General features: G+C 35.9%; 2 protein-coding genes across 2 annotated transcripts; both read right to left on the bottom strand.

The window, feature by feature from the left end:
- Positions 1 to 340: 340 nt before the first annotated feature.
- Positions 341 to 5,080, bottom strand: LOC112049956 (uncharacterized). Its single transcript, XM_052885931.1, has 7 exons — positions 5,006 to 5,080; positions 3,911 to 4,121; positions 3,648 to 3,742; positions 2,856 to 3,061; positions 2,047 to 2,248; positions 957 to 1,109; positions 341 to 469 (listed from the first exon to the last, which is right to left on the bottom strand). Exons 1-7 carry the CDS (start codon positions 5,078 to 5,080, stop codon positions 341 to 343), a joined length of 1,071 nt encoding a protein of 356 aa, XP_052741891.1.
- A 330-nt stretch (positions 5,081 to 5,410) lies between these two features.
- Positions 5,411 to 23,822, bottom strand: LOC112049957 (MAPK regulated corepressor interacting protein 2). Its single transcript, XM_052885732.1, has 5 exons — positions 23,672 to 23,822; positions 23,499 to 23,583; positions 21,542 to 21,651; positions 19,098 to 19,154; positions 5,411 to 12,085 (listed from the first exon to the last, which is right to left on the bottom strand). Exons 1-5 carry the CDS (start codon positions 23,721 to 23,723, stop codon positions 11,940 to 11,942), a joined length of 450 nt encoding a protein of 149 aa, XP_052741692.1. The 5' UTR covers positions 23,724 to 23,822; the 3' UTR covers positions 5,411 to 11,939.
- Between the last annotated feature and the right edge of the window lie 308 nt (positions 23,823 to 24,130).

The raw sequence follows: 24,130 nt of genomic DNA, 5'->3' as shown, positions 1-24,130 counted from the left end.
CGAGATTTCAGTCGTAAGTTTTCCAGGAAAAGGTAATTGCATTTTTTAATCTGTCAACATAGAGACGTATTAAATAAAGTAGATAAGTAGGTACTATTGTATATTATCGTAAGTATAAAATGAAAAAACATATTTTTCAATGAGACCAAATGCAATTAATTTCTTAAATTTTGAGGTAGGTAGGATGTAGGTAGGCAAAGTTTCAGATCAAGTTTTCTTTAAAAACATGATTGCTTTTTTTAATTTTACATACCTACCAAGTAAGTGTACCAAGTAGGACACACTGCACGAGCGGCAATGGAAGTGGTGAAGAAGATATGTAGAGACTTATATGGCCCCGTTATTCGCACTGCCGTATTTTATGCCACTCGTCCTGCCTATCGCTCCCAATTTTGTCGGCGCCAGCGCGAGTCCAAAGGACTAGGAACGTCGCGATTATTTGCGACGGCGAAGACGAGGTCAACGATATCTGACGATATTTAACTCATCGCAACTTAACTTTTTAATTCCCGATCTTGGGGGCGCATGATCTGATACCCTCAGGCCAAAACACCCTTCCAAGGTCTCAGAAGAGACGCCCTTAGAGAGTCGTTCCGCCCATCCACTATGCTTCTGCCTTCAGGCCTCATCAGGCGATGCTTTTAGGTTTAGCCAAACCCCCATGGCGACGCCGCTGAGATCCCATTAAGCACCTACGTCACTTAAACAATCAGAAAAAAATGCGCGAGTAGAGCAGCGTGTAAACAATTGCCCCTTTAGCCAAGTGGCACGTCGATTCTCTTTCTACGATCGCAAACGCTTCGAAAACTAGAAAAATGTGTGGGAATGACACATCTTGATCACGTGACCTGTCGATAGCAAATGTCATTCCCATACAGGGCAAAATCGCGGCAGCGCAAGCAGCATTGTGTGACAGCGGCATAAGACGATCATATAAGCAAATGTTTGATGCTTACTTTCTCAAGTAGCAACACCATGGCGGTGTCCTGTTCGCTGGCCAAGCACCGGCTGAGTTGTTTGTCCAAATCGCTACGAGCTCTCTCTGCGGTGATGAAGATGGATCTCGCTGCGCACTTCAAACGTTCTATTCTTTCTTCGTACCACAGTTTCTGAAGAATACTTGTTTAAATCAATAAAGCGGGCTACAGGCCAGATCTGACTGCACAGTTTTACTATCAGCTGGCTTCGGTCGTGGCTAGTTCGTACCGTATCGTACCGGAACATTTTTTTGCCGGTACCACCCTACCGGCAAAAAAATGTTCCGGTACGATGTCGTGTAGAAACCGAAAGGGGTGTGAATTTTCACCTTCCATCTTAGATTGCATCATCAATTACCATGACGTATGATTGTAGTCAAGGGCTAACTTGTAAAAAAAACTATCTAATAGAAACATCATTACAAAGTTAAAACTGGAGGTCTCCAGCACGCATTAGCGATTTACTGCACATGTTGTTAACTAAAGATGCAGTTAAAGACTTACGTAAGCATCAATAGCTGTGGACCTTTTTAGGCTTAAATCCTTAGGTATACACTTACGGTAAAGCGGTACCTTTTCACGGCTAAACTACTAAATCTATTTTGATGAATTTTGATACAGAGGTACCTACATAAATATGACTTTGGTGAACAACATAGGCCATTTGTTCCAAACATTGCACCCTGATAGGTATATGCTTTTTGTGCCCTAACGCCTAGTTTGGACCACTTTAGTATTTTATTAACCGACTTCAAAAAGGAGGAGGTTCTCAATTCGGTCGGTATTTTTTTTTTTTCGAGTACGAACGATATTTGGGCGGTAAATCCAAAAATTGTTCGTACTCGACTAAAATACTAAAGTAGTCGGTACGGCCTTTAAGGGAAAAGGGCACCCTTTGCCCTACACGTGCATAAAACATGTGATGCATTAGCTTATTAATATTATAGAGAATATTATAAGAATAATATTATATATTATAGATATTTGTGATTACGGATACGGATGAAACCGCGAAGCGACGGCCAAGTCTAATATAAGAGTAGATACAAAATCACTTAAATTTACAAACCTGCGTTAATTTCTTGTATTTGAGATTCAAATATTTTTCCCCAATGATTATCAAGAACTTATTCACGTGAGCAAGTTCCGCGTAAGTCTCTTTTATACGCTCGTACAGAGTATGGAACGCATCGTCTTGGTTACTTAGCGAGTAGCCGCGCTCATCGTATGCTTTCAACAATGCTTGATAACGTTTTAATAATTCCTCGTATCTGAGAAACCAAAAAAAAAAACAAATACATACCGATCATAGAACCTCCTCCTTTTTGGAAATTGGTTAAAAAAGCTAAGCCCTACAGTAATTTGAGGTTTCCTTAATTGATTCACGTCTGGCTGGTGGAACGTTCGACCGTGACTAGTTACCATCCTACCGGCAAAGATGTATCGCCAAGCGATTTAGCGTTACGGTACGATGTATAGAAACTGACAGGGGTGTAGATTTTCAACCTCCTTATAACAAGTTAGCCCCTTTTCATCTTAGATTGCAACTTAACTTACCATCAAGGGAGATTGTAGTCAAGGGCTAACTTGTTAACAATAATAAAAATAAAAAGAAACCAATAGCCTGTTATAGACAAATTTCAGCCAAATCGCTTTCGCCTTTATGATAATAGTGTGATAATGGTAGGTATGCAGTAGAGTATTGTGACCGAGGTCTCCGGGGAAGTACTACCTCCAAGCATAATCTTGAGCTTTTTATGACATAATTCGTCTTCCTACTTTGTTTCGTCTGTATGGTTGGTTACTAGGTAGGTAATTCGTTTTTGTAGTTTACATGTTTTATAAAATTCTACTAAAAACTTGTCGAGGAAAACTTACTGAAACTGTAGGCAAGTTATGCTCATTGTGGAGCAAGATTCTGTTACGTTCGTTGTACTTCTAGTCTGGGAGGATTTCGACTTTACTGTAAAAAAAATCAGCAGCATTAGGTACCTGCCTACTTGCCTAATACTGTCGTCATCAACACATATTCGGCTCACTGCTGAGCTCGAGTCTCCCCTCAGAATGAGAGGGTTAAGGCCAATAGTCCACCACGCTGGCCCAATGCGCATTGGCAGACTTCACACACGCAGAGAATTAAAATAATTCTCTGGTATGCAGGTTTCCTCACGATGTTTTCCTTCACCGATTGAGACACGTGATATTTAATTTCTTAAAATGCACACAACAGAAAAGTTGGAGGTGCATGCCCCGGACCGGATTCGAACCCACACCCTCCGGAGGTCATATCCACTGGGCTATCACGGCTTACTGAAATACTGTAGCGCTAGGTAATAAGTAGGTAGACCAATAGGCTATTCCATTAGATACCATTTTATTTAGTGAGTATCGAATTAGTCTTTATCTATTCGTCACACAAGATACTAAAGTTTTAAAACTTACGACCACATATCGGATTTTTAATTTTACGGTAGATACTTAAAATCCGTTCGATGCGGATTAGTGGACGCACTTGTATGACTTAAAGAAGGTCATACCAAAGAATACCAAAATCCGTTTGATGCGATGCGATACGATACGATCGGATACGTGCGATACGGATCCTTAGACGCCAGCCTTTTAGAGGTTATTGATTTGCCTACTTATTTATTGAATATAGTTGTTGCAAACCGGAGTTGCAAAATTGTGCGCAAAGTAGGTGTAGGCACCTATTCTGGCTACTTGCAAACTTAAGGTCTCTCCCGTCCTACGGTTGGGCAGGCCTTCTTCTCCGAGCTAAATCTAAATCCAGATCAGTCATATCTCTCAGCAGCGTCATTATTTATTAGCTTCGCAGAAAGAGACAAATGGCTTTTAGACGAGGCACTACCATCAACCAATGTCGTTTATGAAATGATTATAAAGTCATGATAAATATGAATTTATCTAAAAACCTTTCTTAGAATAGGATCCAGATTCTCCGAAAGACGATCTATCACTGCTGCACCAATCTTTGGAGTCATGCGAGTGGTTATGCGCCGATCTACATCTCAGTAACTTGTCTTCATAGTGGTACGATTTCTCAAAACTTCGTTCAAGACAACTGAGCAAGCCGCGGGCTTTTTGGAGACCATTGACGAACGTTTCGTTATCAACTTTCTTTTGCTAAAATAAAACCTTTTATATCTAGGTGACGAATCTATACCTACTTTGAATCCCGCCCAAATACATCTATAGGTACTAATATATACTATAAATGAGAAAGTAAGTCTGTCTGTCTGTTACCTTTTCACGGTTAAACGGCTGAACCGATCAAGATGAATTTTAGTATAATGGTAAATGGAATCTTGGATCAAAACATAGAGTACTTTTTGACCCCAAAATAAAAATAGAAGGGGAGAAAGTTTGTATGGAAAGTCCTTCATTTTTATAGTTACACTTTTAAAAATTTGTTCGTAAATCATAAAAAAAATACGAAATAAAATGTGATTCATGAATTTTATAAATTCAACCTCTGAAGTGGTGAAATAGGGGTCGAAAGTTTACATTGATTTCCACGCGGACGAAGTCGCGGGCGTGCGCTAGTTTTTTAATACATCGACAAATAAATATTTCAGTTGAAGTGCGCTGTAAGCATCTAATCTACCTATATTTTAACAGAAGATCAAGGGTCTACATATTATGTACCTAACAGATCGTCAATCCATGGTCCATTATCATCATCATCACATTAGCCGAAAGACGTAGAAGTCCTTAAAAAGACCTATGTTTTGGACGTAGGTCTTTTTTAAGGAATCCTCTGGCACCGAGCACACTCTAGCGACTCGTTTGATCATTGATGTTATCAGTCCACTTGGCAAAGGGTCGACCAACACTAAGCTTTCTGATTTGTGATCGCCATTACGATTGGAGCCAGTGTCCATTGGCTCTTCGAACTAGTAGTTAGTTTTAATAAATTCATGCTTACGATTGAAAGCTTTCTAAGGCTTCCTAGAGTTAACATTTCCAATGTTATCATGTATCTGGTGATTTATTTACAAAGACATTACCGGTATTACGCTGAGCACGAGAGATTTGAAAATTTTAGGGTCAATAGAGTTGTCACGAGTCTTGCGCTTCTGCATAGGTTTTACAAACTTTAACGTCTCAACTATTAATAGAATTTTAGTATTGTATTATAAATTATAATAGGATACAATTAACAATATTTAAAAAAGTATTTTCCAAATTCTGTACCTAATCTTGTAAAGTTTGACAGTTAAACAATCACAGGTGACAGTGTAAAGAGCTTCTCTGTCTATGATAAAGACTAAAGAGGCTACTTAATTTCAATAGAATTTGTTAGGACTTATCGTTTTTAAAATTATATTATTGGTACGTTCACAGAATTTTTTAAATTATTGATGACTCTTTTGTATTTTGGTGCAAAAGTTAGTGTGGCAAAAAAAACTACATTTTAACTTTGTCAGGTTTATTAAACTACAACAAAAAGCATAACTTTTATCAACTAAATCAGTCTAAAAATATTCTACGTCCTGTACTTTTCGGTACGAGATTTGTATTCCAGAAAACATGGACTTTTTATCAAATATACTTAGTTAAAAACACTGATAAAAATTAAATTTATAATAGACCTAATTTATCTAATATTAAAGCTTAAATTCGTATGTACTTTTACAGCCAGCATAATGGACCAACATTTTTAAAATAAAAAAAATACAAGTTGGAAGTACAGAATTTTCGACTTTAATACAATGACCGTAAGTTCATTTCGCTTTGAGGTTATAATGCCTTTTATGTCGATTTAAGGACTGCAAATCTCATACCAAGAGCACTGCTATGTCACTATACAAATATTCCATCTAAAAAAGGATAAAAACTGTTCCTACACCGATGCTCAAATTCACTTTCTTGATTTCATTGTATTTAAAAATTATAAATTGAATAAAATGTGTCAACAAATACGTGCGTTTACCTAAAAATAGGTAATTTAAGAAATATAATAAAAATTATAAGATTACATTGAAATTCGATTTACAATTCATATGCAGATTAAAAAAAATGTTATAGCGAATTAATCTCAGAGACAGCTGTTATTTCGTATTGTGAAATACATAATACATACATAATAAAAGCTTTTTTTGTATATGATTTAATTATTGCTTGAAAAAAAAACAAGTACAACAAGATATTGTGTTGCTTATAACTTTCAAAATATTTTTTGAATAATGAAGTTATAGGCATCACAACAATATTATAGAAGGTAACAAATGTATAAATTGAATTATTTCAAAAGAAATATAACGGGTGTCTCTGGGACTATACACTAACTCATATCAGGCAATATGTATGCAGAGGTTCATCCTAAGATACGCTAAGCGCGTTAAGAAAAAAAACACGTTAAACATTACCCAGATCGTGGACAGAGAAGTAAATAGACAAATGATGGGCCTGTCATTGTAAAAAAATAACATAACGTCATCACGTTAAAATAGTTTTGGATTTTCGTGCCTTTGTATTCTATAGATTTAATATCATGCAGTAACTAAATTTAGATTGAGTGAAGCAGTTAGTTTCCCCTCAGAGTGAGAGGGGGTAGGCTAATAATAATATTATTAGTGTCGTAATTCACACACGTAGAGAATTGAGAAAATTCTCTGGTATGCAGGTTTCCTCACGGTGATTTTCCTTCACCGTTTGAGACACGTGATATTTCATTTTCTAAAAACGCACATAACTGAAAAGTTGGCGCTGCATGCCAGGACCGGATTCGAACCAACACCCTCTAAAACGAAGGCAGAGGTCATATCCACTGGGCTATCACGGTCAGTACCATACAATACCCTATTTGGATGACGTATGTATCTAACGGTTCGATTTAACTCAACACGTATTGCGTAAAATTTTTACTAGTGTTATAAACATTATCATCATTATTTTTGGCTCATTCATGAAGACTCATACACAATAATATATCATATGTCTTAACACACACATTGCGATACAGAATTGTCAACATCATAAGGCTACCATAGTAGTTAAGGATTTGTGATACACTATCATATTAAAAAATCAAATCTACTACGTTCATACTAAGTGCCGTATTGTAAAAGATTCGCCGTTTCTTGATACAGTGGGTAACTGTATGTTCTCTAATATGACAATGTACCATTGTCCTTATTAAAAATATTTGGCGCATATTTTAAAACTAACAATTGCAAACACTAACTGGATACGTAACGTGTTGGATATGTAACGGGAGGGGACGAGGAAGTTTTAGGAATATAGTTTCATACAAAACATACACGAAAGTGTATACGTTAAGGGGTACGGATGGGACGGCGACGTGTTAACGTAAAGGTGCTGATAGACTTGAGGATTCACTTGAAACAGAACATCGAGCATTAGCCGTTTATATATTTGTCGAACTGAACAACGAGCCGAGCCAAGTATTGAGCCAAATATTGCTTCTTGAGAATTCTAGGGAACGCTCTATTCGATGCCCGTCAAAACGCTGACATAAGCTTGGCTCGCCAAAAAGCTCCAAGCAAATCTGCTCGGTAGAATACTAGCCAGAACGCTCGATAGAATGTTCTCGTATTTTTCTGTGATGTAACAACAACGAGCCGAACCAAGAATAGAGCCAAATATTGCTACGAACATCTTGAGAATTCTAGCGAACGCTCTATTCGATGCTCAAGACGACGACTGAATCTTGGCTCGCCAAAAAACTCCAAGCAAATCTACTCGCTAGAATACGCGCCAGAACGCTCGATAGAATGTTCTCGTAGTTTTCTGTGATGTAACATTCGCACGAACGCTCATTACAAGTGAATGCTCAAGTCTATCAACACCTTTACACCTGTCCCGCCGCCACCCCCGTCTACGTCCCGTTACCGCCCCCGCCCAGGTCCCGTCGCCGCTCACGTCCCGTCGCCGTCACGTTCCACATCCCAACCCGTTTGATGTGCAGCTACCTTTAATGGTAAACAAAACTCGACTAATTTGATAAAAATAGTATCCCATTCTTTGAAGTTGTATTCAATGATACCAGAGTCAATCAATTTAGTTTAGTATTGTTTTGTACTACCAAATTAGATTATAAGACAAACATGGCTTCATTACATTATTGTCTTCAGTTAACATTTATTTTAAACTTTTCATTTAACTTTTGTTTATTTAAATTCAAGTTAAAATCTTGTGTAATATTCAAGTTATATTCTTTTGATAAATATCACAAGCTATTTACTCATATCTTATAGTAATGATCTACAGGCAAGATGCTTAATTTCAAGTTTTTTACTAAGTATTGTTGACTACTTAGCATATAACAACGTTACTAAGCCAGATTGTTTATAGAAGACTTTCAAAAACGGCTGTAAATGGAATTCCGTATACAAACAGCATAATTTTGAGGACAGCCAAAGTAAAAAGGAATAACAACCAATATTCAAAGATTCGTACAAAGTTATCCGACAACATGGAAGACAATTACATGCATCAAGCGCACGAAGCAGTTAAAACATAACACTTATAGTTTGTTCATTATAAGATGGTGCGGGTAGGGAGTGGCATGTTTTTCAGCCTATATTTAATTATGCTAAATGGCGGGGTAAAGTTTAGAAACCTCATAGCTTGCAGTTATCGAGTAGTGGCAAAAATATGCCAAGTAATACTCAAGCCATGATGAAAAAAGGGAGGAATAAAAATAATAGAAGGAAGAAAACTAACCGCTTAGTTTTTCTTCTTGTTGATCCATTCAGGAAGATCCCTCCCTTTTTTCATCGTATTCCTCCCTTTTTCATCGTGGCTTGAGTATTACTTGGCATATTTTTGCCACTCTTCGATAATCCGAATTAAAGTTATCCATGGAAGTCTGACATATGCTGCCAAAATTTACACAGATTTTACCTCACTGACAACAAAAAAAGATGGTCCATGTGACAAATGAACACGTATGAAGTTTTGCATTGTTGCTACCGGTAGCATTCTATAATGAACATATTTTAAGGCAATAATTCAACAATTTACCTCAGATTACAGGAAAAAGATAGATGGCAAACAGTCCAAAGCAAAACGACAACAGAAGTTTATCGCGAAACAATAATTCTTTGTTAAATCGCATCATCAATAGAGTATTTTCAGCTCATATGGCAAAGCTACCACATTTTTAGTATTTATTTAATGCGATATTCAACAAGTGTAAATAGAGACATTTATTCAGACAGGTTTACTGTAATAATTTGATATATCCTAACATTTAAGGCTGCAATTACTATTATGAAGGTTTAATAAAATATGACTGGATTTGTTGCAAAAGCAAAGGCACTTTTGTTAGTGATAATTCATTTTAAAGAACATGCGTGCTCCATCTATGTTTTTCCTATACTCCTGGTAATTTCACATCAACAATTTATCAGTTGTATAGCATACACACACGATTTAAACACTGACTTTATTAACAGCTGTAAAAATATTTGTGATGACACATATTGCGATATATTGTCTGATCATTTAGAAATTCCAACTATTGTTCTGCAAAAAATGAATAAACAATGAATCGTATACTTCAGAGGCTTCGTGAAAGTTTTTAATCATTTATTTTGTTTAAAATTTCTAATTGAACGAGACATGGTAACTATATAACATGCATGTTTTTTTTTTAATTTACAATTAAAGTTGATGCTGTCATTATAAAAGTCTTACATCTATTATAAGGCAATTTGGAGTTAGCTGACAATAATACCAGAGTACTAGGCGTACCTAAATGATATAAAATTGTGTGTTAAAATAACAGTCATAAATTATAATTATAATAATTATAATATCATACATTACAACTCATTCAAGTAACCTAAAACAGTCAAATAAACTGATATAATATTTATTTTATTTTATAAGTATTGCACATTTTTGATTTGATTTAAATTAGCAGTCAATTTTAAAAATATTGCGAGCTTCAGCCTGTCGAATTTCGAAAATTCGACTAAAAGTATACCTACTATTTATACAATTTTAACTAGTAGTTAACTAGGTAGGAAAAGATTGTTTTAGAGGCTCTATAAATATAATATAATAGCCGACGCCCCGCGGTCTTACCCGCGTAGTTCCAGTACCCGTGAGAATACGCCTATGACATTCACAAATAACGTGGCTTTCTAGTGGAAAAATAATTTTCAAAATCGGTTCAGTAGATTTAAAGACTATTGTTATTTATACCTACAATACCACAAACTTTAACTCTTTATAACTTTATTAGTACAGATGATATTTAATGTTATTATTATAAATGTCATATTATATTATTATATTTACTAGTATTAAATAATGTACAAAATGTAAAAAGTGTGTACTAACAGACTGCTTTTGTCAATTTTATTTATAGTGAAATTCATGGCGAATTAATGATTTTTTGGCAATGTTTCCATTAAAACCTCTTTGGTATAAAATTCATATTTCATTATTTCAAAAGACTGCGCGACTGTTGTAAATAGAGATTTCGAAATATAATTAAATGGAAATAATATGTGATTTGTGAACAAAAAAATTATACATATGTATATAACATTCATCAACATAACAATCTTAAACGATATTGGTTTGAACAACAATGCAAAGCCAGTTGCAAATATAATTGAGCTTTGGAAATCTTGTCTTATTTATATAAAGGTTGTTACTTACTGAGATCCACAATCATCTGTAGATTACTAAATTTTTTTTAACACTTAAATTTATTCGAAATTTAAAATTTGGGCCCCAAACTGTGACTCTAACAAGGAGAGAGATTAGCCTACAATCTTTAGTGCGTCTGGTTTTTTACCCTATCTAAGGATGGTTCTATATATTGAAGACTAGCTGACGCCGCGCGGTTTTACCCGCGTGGTTCCCGTTCCCTTAAGAATACGGGGATAATTTATAGCCTTATAGCCTTCCTCGATAAATGGGCTATCTAAAACTGAAAGAATTTTTAAAATCGGACCAGTAGTTTTTGAGTTTAGCGCGTTCAAACAAACAAACAAACTCTTCAGCTTTATAATATTAGTATAGATTCGATACATTAGCAGAGTAAGTGATGCTTCCCAATTTGTATATTAAAAGGGTTCAAATTGTGCGAGAAATTCAACATAGCAGTAACATATTTGCTGTGTATAAAAAACATCAATTTTTAAACAAATCGTTGTTCTTTGTATTAGTAAATGTATAGATAACTCAAAAAATCGAAGCTGTATGTCATCACTATATTAAAAATACAAATATCAAATGAAAATTTCATTAGTGTTTATATACACTCATAAATTTATATTTCGGGTTTCTTAGACCAGAGCACATTGAGTTTGCAAGCTAATACTACGAAAAGTTATCGTGTCCAAAGCTTTTAAATGTAATGGGAACTTGGTTATCAATCTGAATAACTTTTCAAACACTACATTTTACTTGTGTAAGGGACCATACTGATATGACAATCTATGAGTAAGATTTATACATAACACTTAATGTCAAATGGTTATAAAACAGCGTCATAAAAATAGTAAAATACTTTACATTTCTGCATATTTCTTAGGCTACCGTTCCATTAGGAATGTGCTACGGTGGTCAATTGAAGGACGCAGTCCATACAAATGTGTTGTTTTTTATGTCTTAGCATTAACTTATCGAGAACATGAGAGTTTTGTAAGTTTTTGATTGCAAGCTGTTATAATATTGTGAATATGTACACTAATGAGTCGTAGTAAAACCTTCTACAAAAAAATGTCATCAGATTGAATTGAAACAGAGTAATCATATATACAGAAATTATAAAAATTGTGATTTCTTTTCGAATGTCGATTGAAAATGTAAAAATACATCCTTCGTTAAGCCATCTTGACACACACCCAATAGAAGGGCAAAACAGTTTATAAAATTTAGTAAACTGCAATTGATTGTGACTTACGCTACCGAAAAGTTTCATGTTCCCACTCCATTTCTATGGACCTGTGTGTTTCAAAGTGAGCTAGTGATGTTTTGGAAGAGCCGCTTGCCCCACCAGGTCTCCAGGTCGAATGGCTTGAAGTCGTGTGGCACAGAGCTGGGCGCATCGTCCTGGTAGTACAGGTTCGAGGGGGGTGCAGGGGAGGAACTGCCAGATCCTGTAAATAAATGTTGCCAGTGTTCAGTGCCTTGGAGGGGACCTGTATCAAAATTAGTTGGGGGGCCCAATAGACAAGCGGCAAATCCAGAAAAATCTACCTACCGGCAAAGACGTACCGCCAAGCGATTTAGCGTTCCGGTACGATGCCGTGTAGAAACCGAAAGGGGTGTGGATTTTCATCCTCCTCCTAACAAGTTAGCCCGCTTCCATCTTAGACTGCATCATCACTTACCATCAGGTGAGATTGTAGTCAAGGGCTAACTTGTAAAGAATAAAAAATCAATCTCAAAAAAAAAAATCTCTTAAGTTTTTTACTTATTCTATCTAAGTCTTCTACAAAGTATTGGTTTTTTTTTACTTTTGACATCTCTTTTTTTTTTAGTAAACTAAAATATTGATATAGATAAAAAAAAAGCTTTTTACAAATTTTTGCTTTCACACGTAAGAGGCCCCTGTTGTCCAGGGGCCCCCTATCATTGATACAGCGGTAGTTACGCCACTACAAGAGTTAATAAAGTATGTAGTAAATTGTGTCATCATCATTATCATTAACAACCCATATTCGGCTCTCTGTTGAGCATAGGTCTCCTCTCAGAATGAGAGGGGTTAAACTAATAGTCCACCCTGGCCCAATATGGATTGGCCTTTTGACTTTACACACATAGCGAAGTAACTTAACTTCCTCTCTTCTCATGTATGCTGGTTTTTTCATGTTTTTCTTTCACCGTTCAAGACACATAATGTTTTATTTCGTCAAATGCACATAACTAAAAAGTGGAGGTGCATGTCGCGGATGGGATTCGAACTTACGCTCTCCAATTCAAAGGCAGAGGTCATGTCCACTGGGCTGTAACAGCTCTACATTTGCACGTAAATTGAATGTATTTAGGTGTTCGAGCCTTCAGCTTGATCCACTTACGAGATTACCCTCCAAATTTTGCCCGTTTGCAGTGTTCCTACCCTACATTTCATTGGGTAAATGAGGTTTTGACATAACATCACGCCGTCATCCGCCGGCATGTCGCTTGACAGTTGTCAATGTCAATCAGTACGTCTTCAAATTTTGTTAAGTGAGCAGTGTTAAATGTGAATATTAATAAATAGTGATAGTGCACAGTGAAATTTGTTGGAGAATATTTTTGTCAACGGTCTAGTTAGATGAGAGATTATTCTCAATTCTAAGCGAATACCCGCTCTCCGGACGGTAGACTCGCTGGATAGACCTAGTTACCAAATGAAGACAGTAACGAAAAAATCGTAGCCATCTTGTACGACCGATGTGTATTGTTCGCTGTCGAGTGTCCACGTGACTCCCGACAAGCTTTTTCATCTTAGCGAATGCCCGCTCTTCGGACGGCAGACTTGCTATGTAGATCTATACTGAATGAGAGTTTTTCTCTTTTTCATCTTAGCGAATGCCCGCTCTTCGGACGGCAGACTCGCTGTATAGTCCTACTGAATGATGAGCAGATGACGTCCCACCTGGGACGTCGTCTGAGACGTCGGCTGCTCAGACTACGGCTGAGACGTCGGCCGAGATGTCGGCTGCGCAGACGTCAGCTGCTCAGACGTCGGCTGAGACGTCGGCCGAGATGTCGGCTGCGCAGACGTCAGCTGAGACGTCGGCTGCTCAGACGTCGGCTGAGACGTCAGCCGAGATGTCGGCTGAGACGTCGGCTGCTCAGACGTCGGCTGAGACGTCGGCTGATCAGACGTCGGCTGAGACGTCGGCTGCTCAGACGTCGGCTGTGACGTTGGCTGTACAGACGTCGGCTGAGACGTCGGGTGTACAGACGTCGGCTGTACAGACGTCGGCTGTACAGACGTCGGCTGAGACGTCGGCTGTACAGACGTCGGCTGAGACGTCGGCTGTGCAGACGTCGGCCGCACAGACTGAGGCTGAGGTGTCGTTTAATGGGACTTCATCTGAGATGTCGGCTGACGTGTCGTTTGAGATGTCGGCTGATTCGCTGATTGAGACGTTGTCTAAAATATCGGCTGACGCGTCGTCTGGGATGTTGACCAACGCGTCGCCTGGAATGTCGGCTGCACGGCTGATTCGCTAACTGAGACGTCATCTGAGTTGACCGTCGATGCTTTGGCTGAGACGGCCGGCGTTTACGATGCCTATTTGTCAGCTATTTGCTATTTGCTTGTCCTTTAAGTGACCTCTGACAGCTGCCTTGTCGGCTGCGCGCCTGAAGTCTAAGGCGCGTATTTGGGTACTCTTCAATTACCAGGGTCCCTGAACGTCAGTAATCAGCTTAATGACGATCTTTATAGATCATGGAATACATAACTCAAGTTGATTGGGAGTCTTTAAGAAAGTTATAAATGCTTGATGAATTTGTATTATCAATATTGAAGCTCCTTGGTAACACATCAAACCTGGATGTGTTCGAAGAAAAGATTTCAGTGGAATATGAAAATTACGCGTTTACTGCGTTTCACTATACCTACTCTCCATCTACCGCATGTTTATAGTGTCTAAAGCTCACATGGGCTTAGAGAACGCAAAAGCATACTTATCATTTGAAGCTAACATAATTATTTAACTACTGCTGTGAGTCCTGATTTATTTCCTACTTTCAACAATGAAACAAATCTTTCTGATCGATGCATACGATAATAGGTTCTTTAAAACGGATGTTCTTTGTCCTTACTGCCCTTCCTCTATTTTGAGAGGCTTTGTATATATTAAGAGATCCAGTTGATGGCCTTCCTTATGGACGAAGTTGCCTCGTCTTGACTGTATCGGAAGAAAAATTTACTTTGCACAGAAAGTTTATTGGAGCAACGTAATAAAATCTTAGAACCAAGCATCATACAATGTTATTAGAGTATATAAATACTGAATGTTGTTGGATTGCTCCCGTTCAGTTAGAAGATTATCTTAGCAAGACAAGCAAGACCAGGAAACTAATCTTTTTATTTTGATAAATACTTTATCTTAAAGCAAAATGGGACATGCAGTAAAAATTCTTAGCCAAGCAAGGATATCATTCTCAGAAGCTTCGCGAATATTCGAATATACAACAACAGTCCAGTCTTCACTTGACTGAAGATAATACTAAATAGTGCATTAGCAAAGATGACCCCGCGTTCACAGACAATCACTTCATAATGCAGTGACAGTGACAGTAAATGTTGCACTTCAGATACTCGTGATACATGACTGCACTTTAGATACAAAAAGGGTGGCAATCATACAATGCCTGAGACCTATATATAAAGCCTCAGATAAGAGATTCCACAATCTTTTGCAATGTATTTCACTGTACAACACCCATTTAGCCACCGAAAGTCAACTGGCTTTATCGTATTAAAATGCAAGATGTAATAAATAAATATTTTCCGGTATGGGTTAGTCATTATTGGCTAGATACTTGGCTCACACATAAAGGCTCGGGTTCGATTCCCGGTACCAGACCCAATTAAAACAGGTCACTCCATAGAAGCTATGGCTCGAGAAAATGTCCACGAACTAAATATGAGAAGTAAAAATAAATAAATTATATTTGAAGTCAGAAAAGATCTTATTGCTCAAAATATTCATGCACTTAATTAAGTGTGCCTGGATCTAAAATTACACTTTGTTTGCATTTCTTCTCTAAGTTTGTCAATCTGTCATATATGATAGATTTAAAATTAATCTATGGAATTTTTTTCATATAATACATATATTGTGGGGAAATTAAGAGAGTTAGGAACGAATAAATATTTCCTTCTCCTTCAAGGGGAAAATATGGCCGTATTAATTAATTACCCTTGCCCACAAAAGCTTATTTGATTTGCCGATACAATCATTCCGTCGCTTTATATATCTTGAACGTACAGGCAAAGGTATCACAAGCCACATCTTTCCCTGCCTCATAGACGGTTTCTGTTCTTAAACTTTTGAAAAATGTCTACTTTGTAGAATGATAACTCTGTATAGATTTGTTAATGGATATATATTTAGCTAAGTAATTCAGATTTCATCCTACTTATACTTAGTTACTTTACTTATAGATGATATTCTTTTTAACAACGATTCAAGCATACTGCCTCTATTCATCATATAGGTGGTAGATACAGCTACCCAATATTGGGTGGTATCTATATAAACTATCGAAAATTCAATCTCATGTCAACACAAATAGGAAAATCGCCTGTATGTCGCCAAAGACAGTACAAAAGAACAGTCAAGAAATGCTACTTACTCATAAAGAAATATCGCTGGTGGGCATGGTTGCTTGCAACTGTTATAGCAGTGTATAATATTTATAAATTATGCGTGCTCCTCGCCTCATTCAGTATACATTATACAATATATCTGCATACGTATTTGAGAAGACCATCTACTTGAAATTTTATAACATCAGATGCAGTAGGATTCAGTAGAGAACTATAAGAAACTTAATATTCATAAACAGTTTCTAAAATGAACGGCAACTCGTTTGACACAAGCTTAAAGAGATATTATGGATTGTATTGGATTTTCTATGAGAGAGCGAGTGAGAAAGGACCTTAGATAGAAAAAACTGTATGCAATATTTCAAGAAGATAACAAATATATAAATCTATACCTCTTTGCATTAAGCAGTAAATTCTAGATTTAGCTAACCAACTTCAAATATACCTAAGCCAGGTACTTTTCTGGGATTATAGACGGGTCTATACCGATTATTAGAATTCCAAGATTAAATTCTAAAGTTACGAAGCTCTTCAGACAACATTCAAGGTGATGGAAAAACCAGAAGTAGACTTGTTTACCAGTACAAGGGCAGTGATCTAACCAATCTAAAATATGATTGCTTTTCTAGTATTGCCCATTCGTCGACGTCTTCAGCAAAGACTTAAACTAAAGGCTGTGGTGGCCCTAGCTTATTTCCATCTTCAACGCTAGTACCTATAATTCGAGACATCTTAATCACTGCTTGAGAACCTATCTTCTGGTAGCTCCAGATAGAAGAGAAAGTTTATGATATTCCTCTTCTCCAGGTCTCCATTGTACCAGAGAACCAAGAGCCAACCATTTACAATTAACAATCTAACATTTCTTTCGCGAGTACCAACAGGTCACATTCAGTAACATATTGTATGTGCTTGCTGTACTACTAAGGTCCTTGACAACAGAGGACAGAATATTTTAGAAACAGCTTGGCGTAAATTCACAATTAATACGTGTAATCAAGCCTGGATATGTTGGAATGGGTTAACAGTTAGATCCTACTTCGGTAGGACTTCATTTTTGCAAATACTTAATAAATAAATCAGAACTCGTACTCAGAACTATTGATCTTTAGAAATCCTTAGTCAAATATGTTTATAAACCCAAAAATTATCGAGTAGATAATTACCTAGGTACTTGATCAACCTAAAGTTAGACTAGCATTGAAACCAATTTTAAAACCAAAACCTCTAATCTAATCTAATCTCTCATGGTTAATCATCATCATCTAACCTCTAATCTAATATCTCATGGTTGGTCACCTATGAGTCTATTTATATACTCAACTGATAGCTTATTTTAAGTAGCATGTCATGACTCCTTGTTTTTATCTTGAGTGGAGAGTTCATGTTTTGACTATACACAGTACGGTTCTGACAAAATACAGATCAAACATTGGTTTGGTTAAGTTTATGTAGTCAGAGGGCTATATCTATTAGTACAAACTGATATTACAAATTTGTTATATTTGGGTAAAGAAATTATTGGACATGTCAATGAATCTGGTTTGTTTATTATGTCTAGCAGAAGACAAAGATTAAAGTAGCTGCTCGCAGTCATTTCGGTATAACTGCGAAGCTTATTGAAATTAGCACGTTCTCAGCTTTCTCAGATAATTTTAAAAGCATCTGTAAATACAGATTTAATAAAATACAATATAAATTTAAAGTGGGTAGTCAATATATTTACGCTGTCTTGAAGAAGTTCCTCAGATGTTTTGAGGTTTACTTTACTACTTTACAGCATTAAGTGCAGCATATTTACACCAATTTAAATGAATATATGGGTTGTATATGTTTTGTTGTTACCATTAAATAAAATATTAATTAATAAAAATATGTGTGTTACTTTTGGGTGAAATCTACATTAATAACTGTGATTAATTAAATGACAATAATTGTAATATCAATTAAATTTGATATCTAGTTAATTACTTCAGAGATGAGAAAAATATTTTGTCTCTATGATAATCACTGATAATATACTGATTTATATACTGATAATTTAAACGTCGTTGATCATTAATTTACATGTTTAATGATTATCATTTCTTTTACTATCATAACAAATGGTCATCACAGTACGCCTTGCCATCGCCGGCAGAATATAAACACATCTCGTAAGTGGATCAAGCTGAAGGCTCGAACACCTAAATATAACCGTTTTCCCCCCAAAGGGAAGAAAACGATTATTTAGGTTTCAGCCGAAGCTTGATCCACTAAAATTTCATGCCTTGCCGGCTTACGAGAGTACTGATTGACATTGACAACTGTCAAGCGACATGCCGGCGGATGACGGCGTGATGTTATGTCAAAACCTCATTTACCCAATGAAATGTAGGGTAGGAACACTGCAAACGGGCAAAATTTGGAGGGTAATCTCGTAAGTGGATCAAGCTTCGGCTGAAACCTAAATAATCGTTTTCTTCCCTTTGGGGGGAAAACGGTTATAATATGAAATATTTGCTGATCGGGTGGTAACGATAACACCAGAATATATAAAATCCTAAATTGACCCCAGCTGGTTTTGCAAAAGATTTTTATCTTTTGCAAAACAAAATTAATGATAGGATAACTATGTACTGTACCAGGCCAGTGATCCAACAACCAAGCAAAAGCTACTCAAGATGTTGGTTGAAACTATCTATTTTACTAGGCGTGGCATGGAACATTAGTCACAAGTCCAGGAGTCTTCTCAGAGTTTTCATCTCTTCTACACAATGGACCCAGCACCTACATGGCGAATCCAATGGAATGCTAAGGAATCTCTTGATAAATTACAGATTTATTTTACTCACCAATTGTACTTGTAGGTGTTGAAGGTTCGCTGTCTCCATTAGCTGTTTGTGTCCAAGCTGTAATTGAATATCAGTCCATAAGTTTAAACGCTTGCAGTTTATTAACTGCCTTCAAAAAAGAGGATATTGTATGCCTGTATGTCTTTTTTTCCTTAAAAATTCATTCTCATTTTGACGGCCTCCGTAGCGAAATGGTATGCGCGGTGGATATACAAGACGGAGGTCCTGGGTTCGATCCCCGGCTGGGCAGATTGAGATTTTCTTAATTTGTCCAAGTCTGGGTGGTGGGAGGCTTCGGCCGTGGCTAGTTACCACCCTACCGGCAAAGACGTACCGCCAAGCGATTTAGCGTTCCGGTACGATGCCGTGTAGAAACCGAAAGGGGTGTGGATTTTCATCCTCCTCCTAACAAGTTAGCCCGCTTCCATCTTAGACTGCATCATCACTTACCATCAGGTGAGATTGTAGTCAAGGGCTAACTTGTAAAGAATAAAAAAAAAAAAAAAAATTCTCATGTAAACCAACCCCATGTAAATAAATTAAATGAGTGTAATATTACCATTTGCTTAATGTATTTGCACACCTGTATAACATATTTACTCTCTAAAAATAATTAAAACATGATTCCAGTCCAAAATTCTAAATTCACAATAGCTCATGCAAAATCTTAAAAAATTATAGTCAGCTTCATGTATAGCTTGTATGCATAACATCAAAAAAAATGAAACTATAATTTAACTTATTTATTTCCACTATATATTTACTATTAAACTAGATATTTACTACATTGCACACTTTATTTTTTCATTTCATCATTCAGGTTCCTCATAGCATTACTCAATTATTCATTATCATATCATTATCAACCCATATTCCGCTCACTGCTGAGCTCGAGTCTCCTCTCATAATGAGAGGGGTTAGGCCAATAGTCCACCACGCTGGTTCAGTGCGGATTGGCAGACATCACACACACAGAGAATTAAGAAAATTCTCTCATATGCAGGTTTCCTCAAGATGTTTTCCTTCACCATTTGAGACACTTGACATTTAATTTCTTAAAATACACACAACTGAAAAGTTGGACGTGCATGCCCCTGGACCGGATTTGAATCAACACCCTCCGGAATCTGAGCAGAGGTCATATCCACTGGGCTGTCACAGCTCTTGCATTACTTTAGTATTCAATGAATTATAATGAGTATTAATATATAGAGATGATAATGTATAGAAGGCATCTTAATACTTAACAAACCTCTTTCAATCACTCTTTATTCTAACAGAGCTCACGCTGTAATGTGAGTTCATTGTAAACCTAGATAGTGCAAAGTCAATAAGCTATTCATAAGTTGTATGGTTTAATTCTATGTAACATAATACTGGTTATTCACACTTCATAGAGGAATAAAATGGCGTGTTTAAAATATGTTCATTCAATAGTCATTTTATTTTTGTGTTTTAGGTATATGTGGTATAATTTTGTATATATTTATCTCATGAGGCATAATATATGCCTTCTTATATATCTTTTGAAGTGTTACGTATTTAGTTTTACCATCAGGTGGGTCATCTGCATGCTTAGTACTATAAAAATTATGCAGAGCAGTATGAGTTTAAAAAATGTTATTTATTATATGTATTAGAATGAAATTAACATAAAATTACAACATTTATTGTGAGTTAATTTACATATAATGTACACATTATTATTGTTGTAATAATGGGCTAAGCAGATTTCACTGATGCCTATATTGTTGTGCTTCTTATTGCTTCATATATCTATCCAGTCCTTAAACAGTTCTTAAACACATTCAGTGATTTTGCGGTTATCCTCAGGCAATTTATTCCACAACTTAACTACTCTATTACTGAGGAAGTGTTTGAAGGGCTTAAGGATAGCTCTTTGGCATCTGAGTCTGTTAATAATTCTTTTAAGTCCTCTACATTATAATAATTGTTCAAGAGCTTATATGTCTTTATCAAATGTCCTCTTTCTCTTCTAACATATAAATATATATAGCCTCAATGGCTCAATAGTAAGAGTGGTCAAACTTATCGCTGGTGATAGGGGTGACAGCTTGATTGGTATATTGTTGTACCCACTCCTAATACAGTTCTTCCCAAGTAATTGAAGGGGAATGGGAATATTGGTCATACTTAAAAATAATAATGAAATAAAAAAAAACTCTTTAAAAAATATTTTGAGCATACATAACAAATGAACAATAAAATATTTTCAATACCTATTTATATATTCATTTTTACTACTATACTATACTAGCAGAACCCCAAAGTTTCATCAGCGGGGTTTAGCTTTAAAAAAATTCAAATCTATCCTTTTTATAGTATTAATATAATTGAGTATCAGACTATATGTTAAATTGCTGACATGTCAGTAAAATCATACCAATTAAATAAATTGATTTCTTTGATTTTTATTTACTTACTTTCACTTATGTATCTAATGATTTCTTCGTGCTGTGGTGTCAACACATGCTGCTGTATTCTTTGGTGCACTGTCTTTTTACCATTGGAGTGGAATACTGGTTTGGGCATGCTGAAAAACATCCAAATATTCATTAAATAACCAAGCATGGACAATATATTGACAGCCTCGTGTGGCACAGTGATTGATATGCACAATGGATTTACAAAACCAAGGCTGGGGCGATTTAGATTTTTTTGATTAAGTGTTAATAGTTAAGTTTTCCGGTACGATTTCGTGTAGAAACCAAAAGGGGTATGGATTTTCATCCTCTTCTTTAGACTACATCAGATGAGATGGTAGTCAAGGGCGAATTTGTAAATAATAATAATAAAAAAATATATACAATACTCCAAATATATTGGAGATTTTTTTTTAGTTATTATTCTAAAAATTACATATTGAAATTTAGCCTAATAAGTATGTATGCAACATAAAGCATAGTAGGTTTTACTGTGCACTGGTTATAATTAATTATACAGTATTAAACTAAAAAAACAAACACAGAAAAAAAAATCATTAGCAGGTAGTAAAACATATTATACCATGTCCAGATTGAATTGCGCTATTTGGTAAATAAACAAACCCTTTTGTCGATGCCAAACTTTCATAACAGTTTTCACAACCATCAAACTATTTAAACACGCACAAACACTTTGTTCTTTACAATCCACCTATGGAGAATCATACAAACGTAACATTTTTTTAATTTACACAGGGTTTAATCAAAATTTTTAGAAATAAACGAAATTAAACACGAAATTATGCACACAGATTACATTTAAATGTTAATTTGACGTTTCGTCTCTCTAAGGTTGTGCCAAGTAAAATTGTCACCACAGATTAAAAATGAACGATTTACCGATTGTAAATATCGAATGTATTCCGTTCAGTATCGATATCGTAATTGAGTAATTTGAATAAAGTATTTTTTTCATAGCGCTGTTTAGTTAGTTACGTACTTATATGTTAAAAAAAGATAATGCGTTAACAAGTACTGCCTAAATTTTTTAGTACTCTTTTAATTTATAACAAACAGATACAAGTGAAAAAAATGTTATTTGATAGGTATTAATTAATGTGCAACAGAAAGAGGTAGATAGTTAATATCGCGCGTATTTTGACTGTGTGATTAGTGTTGCCAACTTAGAAGTGAATTTTTAAGTAAAGTGGTTTTTTTACAATTGATATAAAATTCGATTAGTAGTAGTTAATTCTCGATATAGTTCATCAACGGCCCATCCCTAGGATGACGTCACAACTAATGTCAGTGATGAATACGGCCATATTTGTTTACAAGATTTTGCAATTCTAAAAAAACAAAGTTTACTTATAATATTGTGTGTGTGCTCATATTGGGATGTGGCTCTATACTTTAGCATGATGCACGACATGCTATACAGGACATGTATGACTTTTTTGTGGGTTTCATTGGCCTCAACACACTGTTTGTATACTCATTCTGTATCATTCTTTATTCTGTGATTATAACTATCAGAATGATGATGACTGGGATGAACAGCTTATAAGGCTCTCCGATACACTCCATCAGTTTTCCAATTCCCAACTGAGGTGGTGGTTTGTGGTCTAAGCTCCAAAGACTCTCTTATGAGGAGGGAGGCTTGGAATTAATTAAAATTGGCTAGTCTCAAAATGAGATTGGCCGCCGTAACCGAAATTCGGATGAGACATTATTTTACAATATAAAGAATACAATAAAATACCTATAAACATCTTTACAATAGTAGCATTGTCAATATTACAGCTAAAAGAGTTTGTTAACGTGTTAAAAGCCGGATGTTTGTTTTATTTGCGAGCGCCAACGCCGACTCGACCTCCGGTCGGAGGTTATGTAAAATCTGTGATGAAACTTATTTGATACGGTCCTCATTGCATCATGCTGCTTACATCTAACTTACCTTATAATTTCTCCATTGTCCGACTCTGAGGACTTCCTATTGTAGTCCTTGCGGCTGTCTAACCTTTCCAGATTCTGTGATAGACCTGGAATTGAAAATATTCCACACTTAGCACCGCTTCAGGTTACATTGTGTAACACGAAAAAAACTATGCATGTTTCGACAAAATTCACCTCTACGAGTTTTCGCGACAATCTTGCTAGGCCCTTTAGAGACTGTATACATTTTAAAATTTTGTTACAAGAATAAAATATAACTAAAATCCACACTAATATTGTAATGAGACCGATGAATTTACTTTGACAGTTGACTTGGTGCTGCCACTGTGACATTTGCCATGTGACATTGACAATATGTTGACAATGAAATGACCAAAGAGTATATATTCACTTTGTTAACCCATTGACGACAGCAGGGACAAATGCAATATACTTATTATACTCTTTGGACAAATGTGTCCCTAGCAGATAATTAGCAATATAATAATAATTATAAAGCCAATACCCAATTTTGATTTTTTTCATTAATGTTTGAAAGCATATTGATTTTTTTTCGCTTTTAACATTTTATTGGTAATATGGTAATTAACTTAAATTAAAAACTAACAGTTTTCTTGGCGCTGTTTCGGTCAT

This window comes from Bicyclus anynana, chromosome 15, assembly GCF_947172395.1.
Source record: "Bicyclus anynana chromosome 15, ilBicAnyn1.1, whole genome shotgun sequence".
NCBI lineage: Eukaryota > Metazoa > Arthropoda > Insecta > Lepidoptera > Nymphalidae > Bicyclus > Bicyclus anynana.
The sequence above is the reverse complement of the archived record's forward strand: the minus strand, read 5'-3'. Positions and strand labels throughout refer to the sequence as shown.